Consider the following 10,501-nt stretch of genomic DNA (forward strand, 5'->3'; position numbering starts at 1 on the left):
ATCTGTTCTTGAGATGATCTCTAAATGCAGGTGAGATATGTTCAAGGTTATATTTTGGCTCTCATGGATTTGTTTTAATTTTCTTCAGTATCAGCCTGAACTTGCATATGAGCAATTGATGGTCTGTCCCACAGCCTGCCCCTGGCCTTGTTTTGGCTGGCGATATGGAGTGTTTTCACCATCTCTTTCCACAGATATAGTCAAATTGATTTATATATAGTCCATCTGCTGTTGTCCATGTGTATAGCCATCTTTCATGCTGTTTAAAAAAGGTATCTGCAATGATGAAGTCATTGGTCTTGCAAAATTCTATCATGTGATCGCCAGCATCTTTCTATCACTAAGGCCATGTTTTTCAACTACTGCCCCTTCATCTTTGTTTCCAATCTTCACATTCCCATGACTAGTAATTAACAATACATCTTGATTGCACGTTTGATCAATTTAAGACTGAAGAAGATGGTAGAATTCTTCAATTTCATCATCACTGGCTTTAGTGGGTGATGTACAAAACTGGTATGGCAGAATTAAAGATCAATACATGACAAGTAAGTAAGAAAAAATATAAAGTCTTGTATTTTTTAAAAAGCAACCTCACTGCATAGATATAGTACCAGAATGATATTGCTAATCTAAAAAAATATATACCTAATAGGCATGGCTGACTGGCTTAAGTAGGAAAAGAGACCAAAATAACTTATATTAAAAATGGTTTCAGGATCTCAGTAGTAAAAATCCTAAATATCACACCACAAAATGGATTACTTTAAATTAGGGTACACATACAAACATTATTTTTCAAGCTACAAAGCATCATATAAGTATAATTACTATTTTATTCTTATGATAATAATAATAGGAACACTTATAAACTGAAATTTGAAAAACAATAAAGAAGAGGGGTGGGGTTTGATGGTGGATTAGGGAAAAGCACGGTGCAGACCTCCAACAGCAATAACACAGAATACTGGATGAAGCAGGTTCAGGGGAGAGTCCCAAAACTCTGAAGCACATATAAAGAAATGTTTATAAGGATCCATGCCCTACTGGTAGTGGGATTTATAGCAGAAGCAAGAAAGGTGGTGTTTTCTGACCTGTGGCTATAGGTGCCAGAGTGGCCATCTTGAGCATGATGGAGCAGAAGCATGATCAGAAGGTTGCTCTCAGTGAAGAGGCCTGACTGATCATTGTTGATAAAGCTGTGACCATTTTTTCCAGTTCACTGGTCTCTCACTGTCTATGCACCTCCACTCTGGTGACTAGAGGGAGATGCCTGAGCGAGTGGATGCTCCCTTCCCCCCTTGAGGGTTCTACTATGCATGCGCACAGATCTACACAGCAAAGACCACAGCACGCGGAACTTAAGAAAGCGGAGGACTCAACAGGAACTAGTTAAAGCAGAACAATCTCCCCAAATGGCTCCAGCTAGCTGAGTGAGGGACGTTAAAATCATACCCATTTTGTTACATTTTTTGTTGTTGTTTTTTGTGATTGTAGAGTGTAGTATCCAATCTGTTTTTGTTTTTTACTGTTGTGGTTTATGGTCATACAGCCAAGCTACAATCACACCCTATGAAATCCTACCGTCCAGGAAAGAGCCAGTACTAGCTGCAATATACCAGATAGACAGCCACTGCCTGCTACAATTACTCTGAGACAAGTAATAAGAACAGTGAAAAGGGAAGCCCATCTCCTGATCACATCTAACTGTAGACAATCATAAAGCTTAATAATACATCAACATGCATTCATCTAATTATTGAAAACACATCTAGTTATTGAAGAGGCCCAAAAAACAGTCGGAAATATTGGCACATGTCCAGAAACAAGACAGAGTAACTGAACAAATGAGCTTCAGGTAAACCTAGAATTTACATTGGAAGGAGGTGCAGGCTTTAGAACTGCCTGAGAAGAAATTCAGGAGAATGATATTGAGGTGCCTCCAACTGTTGAGAAAAATAAGGAAGAAGTCAGGAAAGCACTACAGGAAAAATCAAATAAGATAGAAATAGCATCAGAAACAACTCATAACCTGCAAAAAGTGACCCAAGTGATTAATAATATCAGAAATGGACAATACACTGAAAGGGCAAAGGAGTAGAACTGAAGAGACGGAAGCCAGAACTAGTGAGCTGGAATACAGTTCTTACAATACTGCTAAGATATAAGCTCAAGCAGAAAAAAGGATAAAAAAAATTGGAAGAAACTCTAAGATTCATGTGGGACAACATGAAGAGGAATAACTTGAGAATTACTGGAATTCTGGAATAGGAAGAAACACAAATGACCACAGAGGAGATAGTTGAAGAACTTCTGGAAGAAAATTTTCCCAACATCCTGAAAAACGAAAAATAAGCTCAACAAACCCCAGGAAGGCTAGACTACAAAAGATATTCAAGACATATCATAATGAAGCGTTCCAAAATAAAAAAATGAGAGAATCCTGAAAGCAGCTAGGGGAAAGAGAAATTTTACTTACGAAGGCAAGCAAATAAGTTTAAGGTCTGACCTTTCAGGAGAAACCCTCAAGGCAAGAAGGCAATGGGGAGACATATATAAAACTCTGAAAGAAAAAAATCTGCCAACCAAGAATCATTTACCCAGCAAAGTTGTCAATCAAGTATGACAGTATAATTAAAACATTCCAAAATAAACAGAAGTTAAGGGACTTTGTCAAAGTCAACCCAGCACTTCAAAACATCCTAAAGGGAGTTCTTTGGACTCAGAACCAAGAAGAACAGACAACAACCAGAGATTAACATATATGTAGCATCACAACTCAGAACTTAATGGACAGATGGGAGTCCAGAACAGAACTACAAGAAGGAATTCAGAGGATCTGGGAGGTCAGTCTATGATCAAAACAATTACAAGGTAAAAGAAAGTAAAAATATAGTAACAGATCCAGGTGATTACGAGGTAAGATAGATTGCAGGGTAAAACAGACTGTTTTAAATGAAGGAAAAAGTTAATAGACTATAGGATAATCTCAAAGAAAATTAACACTTCACAACATACCAAGAAATTAAAATCTAACAAGAACATGGAAACATTAAAATTATGATGCTTAAGAAAAGATACCCATACTAAAAGAAAAAAAAAAAAAAAAAAAAAAAAAAAAAAATATATATATATATATATATATATATTTGTTGGCTACCGAGGTGGGAGGGAGGGCAATGTAGAGCACAGGTTTAAGGGATAGACACATCATAGTATCATATTTAGGGTGCTGAAGAGGGCAATACACAAAAAGTGGGAGGGGGATTGAAGAACAAGGTAGATAGGGAAGGTTTCCGGGGTCTAAATGGGACAGAGGTAAATAATGATGTATGCTAAACCTTGGAACAACAGGACTCTGTTGTTCAGGGATCCAGGCAGTCTGAATGGGTAAAAGAGGGGAAATGATGTTAATCTTATGAATGTTGGTTTCTCTTGCCTATGATTGTAAAATAAACACTTGACTATCTTATGAATGTTGGTTTCTCTTGCCTATGATTATAAAATAAACACTTGATTGGGATAGAAAGTAATATCGGGAGACATGATTACAGAAAGCTTGTAAGCCCATCTTCAGTCTATAACTTATTGGGATAACTAAAAGGGGTTCTAGAACTTCTCCAGTGAATAAGGCTTCTTGTATAGCCTTTGTAGTGTTTATATAGGACCTTAGGTGGAATCCTGAGCCCCATCCAGAACCTTCTGAGGTGGGACATTCCCACTGGAAAGGACATGTAGACCAGCCTGGAGCAGCTAGAGGAACAAAAGATACTTCTTGAAAGAAAGACCAGCAGGAAAAATCCTTCAAGGTCACCTGAGAAATTTCAAGATGTTTGGCCTCTCTTGTTTTTTTCCTGTCTCCCTCTCCATAATCCCATCCAGGTGTTTCTCCTAGTGAGAAACAGCCCAGAGTTAATCAGAGTTGTTTTAAGTTATTACTGTTGACTCCTCCCCCTTCTTCAATTCTGGGACCAATGGTGTTTGTTGAGCAGATTCATTTGCAAGATCAGTAGAGCCCTCTAAACGTGGGAAGGTGTCCACTTGCTCATGCGCCCCCTCTAGTCACCAGAGTTGAGGTGCACACACACAGAAAGAAATGAGCAGAAGAAAAATTGTTCACACCCTTATCTCTGAGGATCGGTAAGGTCTCTGCAATGGGATTTCTTTCCTACTCCCATATCAGCTCCATCCCACTGAGGATGGCTGTGTCAGGTGTCCACAAGTAGCTGCCATTCAGAAAACGCCAATTTTCTTACTCCTGCTGCAAATCCCACTAGCAGTAAGCATTTGATACTTACAAATACTCCTTTATATGTAGTTCAGAGTTCCAGGTTCATCCCATGAACCTGCTTAATCTGGTATTTTGTGTTACTGCTGGCGGAGATCTGCATGGCACTTGTCCCTAATCTGCCATCAATCTCTGCCGCCCCAGACTCCTTTTTGTTCCCCAAGTCAAAGAAAATGACTAGAGTTCCTTGAGCATGACAAAACTGCCATTTTGATGTGGTATAAATTGAAGAAGGCAGAGTTGTCATGGAAAAGTTAAAGAGAAACTATGCAGAGAATATACTGAGAAACAACATAGCTTTACTGTCTGATGTTTTTGTTTAATAAAGGTTTCTATAATTTTATAGTAAGGAGCTCAGGTAGCGTAGTGGTTACAAATTGGGCTACTAACCTAAGTTCGAAACTACCAGCCGTTCTGCGGGAGAAAAATTTACAGCCTCGGAAACCCTGTACAAGGTCACTATGAGTCGGAACCGACTCCATATTCTTCACCAACACCATAATCAAATACATGGATTTTCTTACAAATTTCCTTGTTCATTGTCCAACTTTCACATGCATTTGAGGTTACTGAAAATACCATAGCTTGGGTTAGGCACACCTTAGTCCTCAAACTGACATCTTTGCTCTTCAATACTTTAAAGAGGTCTTGTGCAGCATATTTGCCTAATGCAATACATCGTTTGATTTCCGGACTGCTGTTTCTATGTGTTGACGGTTGATCCAAGAAGAATGAAGTCTTTGACAACTTCAATCTTCTCTTCATTGATATAGATGTTGTTTAGTGGTCCAGGTGAGGCTTTTGTTTTCTTTACATTGAGTTACAATCCATACTAAAGACTATAGTTTTTAATCTTAATCAATAAGAATTTTAAGTCCTCTTTCCACCAGTAAGTAAAGTTATGCCATCTGCATGTTGCAGACTGTTAATGTCTTCCTTCAATTCTGATGCCACATTCTTCTTCATATGTAATATAGCTTCTCATATTATCTGCTCAGCATACAGATTTAATAAGTGTGGTGAAAGGATACAACCCTGGAGAATAGCTTACCTGATTTTAGTAAACTGTTATGTTCAAACAACTGCACCATGGTCTATGTTACAATTTCTTAGAAATACAAAAAAGAAGCAGAAAACCCCAAAGTACCTTTTGTTTTTGACTTTCAACTACATGAATCTGGGCCTCAGTCATATGCTCTTGGTAAAGTTTCTGCAGTCTATCCAACTCCTGAGAAACAGTCTGCCAGAGTTCCACTGCTTGGGTTTTTTCCTTTAAACAAAAAACATCAACGTTTTTGAGTTATACAGGCTATTGCATATTACAAATGAATACCATTATTTTATAGAAATCTTTTTGTAAATAAACTCTAAAAATAGAAATGAAACTTGTATAAAGATGAATTATAGTCATAACTTTTGATGATACGAACATGCATTAGTACGAGTTATCTGATGATACTATAACAGAAATACCACAATTGGATGCCTTTAACAACTAGAAATTTATTCTGTCAGAGTTTAGGAGGCTAGAAGTCCAATTCAGAGTACTGGCTCTTGGGGAAGGCTTTCTCTTTGTTGGGTTTGTGGAACGTTCTTTGTCTCCTTTCAGTATCTGTAGGTCCAATATTCTTTGGAGCTCTCCATACATCTTAGCATCAATTCACCAGTTCCTGCAGCCTTGTACATCAACAGCCTGTTATCTGAGCTGCTGATTTGTGTTCTTCAGCTCCTGAGACTATCTGCGTGATGAGAATCTTACAGAATGACCACTGAACCATGGATTTGGGACTTGTCAGCCTCGACAATTATGTGAGCCATTTCTTTGACAGTTGTGAGCTCTGTGAGACATTAAAGCGTATTACTAAGCCCTGGTGGAAGTGGGAAGGGAGGAGTGGTGAATGATATAAGGGATTATAGACTGGAATAATAACACAATGGAATAGTCAAGACATTTGTGATATCTTTAACCTTCACCTCTTAGGTGCCAGTCTCATATTGAGCTTTCTAAAAGAAATTATTCATGTAATAAGTAATTGAGAAATTATTTAACGTACACAGGAGAATATGTATGAGTCATATGCAGGAGAATACATATAGGTCATATACAAATACTACACCATTTCATATAAGGGACTTGAGCATCCACAAATTTTAGAATTATGGAGAGCAGGGAAGAGTTAGGAAACTCAGTTTCTACTATGGCACAGGATCTCAAAGAACTAGCAGCATCAGCAGTATCTCAGATCCTATATTTATTTGGCAACAGTACTTATATTTATAACAAATAGTAAGGGCATTTTTAATAAGCTTTAGTACTTGAGGACAAGAAAGCATCAGAAACCTTCTAAATTGTAGAAAATCATCAAGGTAATTAATTTTTCATAATCATTCATAAATAATGAGTAAGACAGATTTTTTTAAAAAAACCTCTTTACTCAGGGTATAATTTTTAAATAGATGCCACTCACTTGATTGGCTAGTTGTAATTGCTCTTGAAGGTTCCTGACTGTTTCATCGTCTGCATATATATCATTTCCCATCGCTCTGTCAAAGGGAAGGGCCTCCAATTGCTTTTCAACAGAATCCTTTAATTCACCATGTAACCTTCAGAAAAAAAAAACAGTTAATATTATAATAATCTGAATTCATTTTAGTAGCAGTAATTACCATTTCAGAGTCAATTAAAAATAAACATTTGGAGAAAATCATCATTTACCTAAAATTACTTTTAAGTAGATGTTACAGAAACAACTAATCAATATTAAGTACTATGCTATGAAAATAAAAAGATTGTCTAATAAATATAAATGCATTAAATTAGTCACAAATAATTCAAGAATAATTTTATTTGTTCTAGGGAGAATTAAAATTTCCAAAAAAGATATAATTCAGATATTATATTTAATTAAATAATAAAATAAGGCATTTTGGAAAAACCTGTAGACTATAATAATTTCATCTAGTCGATTAAATAAAAATGAAATGCTAAACTTTATTGATTTGTTACTTTCTTGACTGTTTCACAAAACTCATTTGACTGCTTACTAGCTCTAGTTAATAGTTTTAAAAATCTAATAATTCTATGATTATCGTTCCTTGATGTCATATGAATACAAAAAATTTTTCAACAAAAATTAATAAAATAAAATGGCTGCTAGTTGTGAAACCAAAATAAATCTATAAGCTTTATTTTTCCTATATAAACTTAATCATAATTTTGAAAGTCTTGAATTCAAGAATAATTTTAACTTTAAATAAATTACAGATATTTCATGTTTCAGAACTACCAAAAGGAAAAGAAAAAGCCTAAAAGTCACCTGATGATCTGATGAAGTATTGTATTTTAAAATGACACAAACCTAAGCAGTGGTGTCACCAGGGTTGCTGTGACTCAGTGCAGTAATTCATGGGATGACAGCATGATGCCCACCCCCACCAGGAACCTCCTCCCATACCAGACCAGACAGAATCCTTAGTAATGCTTATTACCCTCTTAATCACAAATATATGTAATAAATATAATTGTAATTTGATTAAATGTAATATTTTAGAGTATATGAATACTAACAAAAAATAGTTTTGTAAAATTTTTCTACATTGAATTATGGCTTTATTTGTTGTTTTTTTCCTCCTTCTTTTCCTTTAATTACTACTCCATTATCAAAAAATTATTGACATAGATTCACAAATACTAACTGTCACAATAATGTAACTAAAATACCAGAAATCTTGACAAAAATCAGGACTATAAAAACACCAGCAGCAACAAAACCAACAGAAATCAGGTGGATTCTAAGCATTGTTATAGTTGGATAATAATGACAATAGTGACCAGAAAGCTGTCATTATTTCAAACCAAAAAAAATCCCACTGCCATTGAGTGAATTCTGATCCACAGTGACCCTACATAGGGTTTCCAAGGCTACTACTCTTTCTCTTTTGAACTGAACTTGTGGTTAGTGAATTTGAACTTGGCAATTAGCAGCTAAACACATAACCCACTACACCACCAAGGCTTTTGTTTTTGTTAAGTGCAGTCAAATTGAGTCTGACCCACAGCAACCCTGTATAGGATTTCCAAGGAGCGGCTGGTGGGTTTGAACTCCCAACCTTATGATCTAGTGCATTATCCAGCAGTTCCACACAAGGATTCTACCAGGGCTATCAGAGGATCTAAAAAGTATATTAACACAGAATTTTAGCCTTTAAGATATACTGATACATATAAACTGGGCTTATGAAAAATGTTTTTGCTCTTATAACTAACTATAGAGAAGTTTTTATAACAAATAACAAATTTCTGATAAGATGCATTACAAAAAATATTATAGACAGTCATTTTGGTATCAAACCCTTTAACAGTGTGACCCAGTGTAGTCTGCACCCCCCTAGTGACCATAAGAGGAAACAATATTGTCCTTTACTATCAGAAAAATGCAAGATTATATTATTCCATATAATTCTAAAGCATAAATTATTATTTATAATAAATACAACCCAAGAAATTGAATCCACCTATTCAAAACATTTAAGAAAGGAAAATTATCTACTGATGTTACTAATTTCCTTTAAAACCAGAGAAGCTTAATTTTTAGAATACACTTGTTGAAAATAAAAGTTCATCAAATACAATAAAACTAACAAGATAGTTAGGGTTAGTGGAAAAAGAGGAAAATAAAAAAAATTATTCTAGAAGGAAAGACCCAAACCCACCCACTGCCATTGAGTTGATTCTGAGACTCACAGCAATTGTGAGTTGGATACAAGAGAATTATCCTGTTGGCTTCAGAGACTGTAAATCTTTATGGAGTTAGAATGGCTGAACTTGCAGTTAGCCAATGTGTTATCTAGTATGGTACCAGGACTCCTTAAAAGGACAAAGCTTGCAAATTATTATTTCATTTTCTTTTAGAAGAATATCCTTTTAATATTTGCTTAATTCTGCTAATGATAATTTTGTGTCTGCTCATTTGAAAACATTTGATCTTTCAAGAAGGTTATTTCACTGGCTTCATAATTAGAAATCGGTAAGTTTGTTGTTGTTGTTTTCTTTTAGCACCTTAAGATATAAGGGACTTCCAGTTTTGGAGGCAGCAGAAGCACATTAAGGTAGGACAGGCTCTGTGGCGGAGGGGCTGAAAACCCAGAGAAGCTACTTTCAGAGAACAGTACCAGAGCTCTGGATCAAGCATAAGGTGCAGGGTGTCAGTTTCCCACACCCACCAGGGGGGAATATCACTGTATAAAGGAAAATATTGTGATTTAGTAAATCGATTGGGACACGGGACTCCTTCTGCGGCCACCCTGTCGAGGCTGAGTTCAGAGGGTGTGGCCACAGCCGGACCACCACAATGAACCTGCGCTAACATTGGCGCAGTGACATTTTTGCAAAAGGAGGCGTAGGGGGATTCTACACATTTTTTCCTCCTCTTCCCTGTCATGCCTTCTCTGCCCAGCCCAGACACCTCCAGGCAGGTGGACATGCACCCCCCAAAAGGGTCCAGCATTGAGCCCACAGTTTTCCCATGGCAAAGAGAGGAGGAGTCCCATTGGTCCCACAGGCTGAATCTGACGGCTGCTTTTGACTTCTGACTCTGGAACCAAGCCCTGTTAACTTATGCGGGAACCTTTACTCCTGCCTACCCAGCAGGGGAAAAAAGCAGGTCTGACCAGACAGACAAACCACAGGAACACTCTGTAAAACGCCAACATAAAAGGGCACAACTATTTCGAGAATTACACTGTGCACACACAGATAGATACCTAACTGACCTTCAGAGACACAAACAGTAGACAATCTTTCTACGTTAACTTCTCAAAATATATCTGCGTACCTCTAGGGTGGTGAATACAGGAGGGGCCTGAGCGAGATGACATGCCCACACACTGCTTGAGGTTTCTATGATACATGCACAATACCTGTGCAGCAAATACAACTAGCCACTTGGCCACAGTTTCATTTTTGTTTTAGAACAGTGGATTTTGTCTTTGCTTTTATATTGTTTTTTGGTCCTTTTGATCACATTTATTTCTTGGAAGTGGAAGCTTTTCTCCCTAAGTTACTCAAGAAGAAACAGAAATTGTGGACACATAGCCATGCTAACAGCATATCCCATAATATTATACCATTGAGACAAGAGCCAATAACAGCTGCTAAGCATTATACACGAAAAAGAGAAGCCTATCTCCTGATCATATCCACAAGGAGACACT

At 36.8% G+C, this 10,501-nt stretch overlaps 1 protein-coding gene across 1 annotated transcript in view; it reads right to left on the reverse strand.

Moving 5' to 3' along the window:
* Positions 1-10,501, reverse strand: part of SCLT1 (sodium channel and clathrin linker 1) — a 272,952-nt gene that overhangs the window by 244,456 nt on the left and 17,995 nt on the right. Inside the window, exons 4-5 of the mRNA XM_006873207.1 lie at positions 6,757-6,892; positions 5,436-5,558 (exon numbers count right to left, since the gene is read on the reverse strand). Of these exons, the coding sequence (XP_006873269.1) occupies positions 5,436-5,558; positions 6,757-6,892 (259 nt within the window). The remainder of the gene's footprint in view (positions 1-5,435; positions 5,559-6,756; positions 6,893-10,501) is intronic.

This window comes from Chrysochloris asiatica, unplaced genomic scaffold (genome assembly GCF_000296735.1).
Source record: "Chrysochloris asiatica unplaced genomic scaffold, ChrAsi1.0 scaffold00229, whole genome shotgun sequence".
NCBI classification, from domain to species: domain Eukaryota; kingdom Metazoa; phylum Chordata; class Mammalia; order Afrosoricida; family Chrysochloridae; genus Chrysochloris; species Chrysochloris asiatica.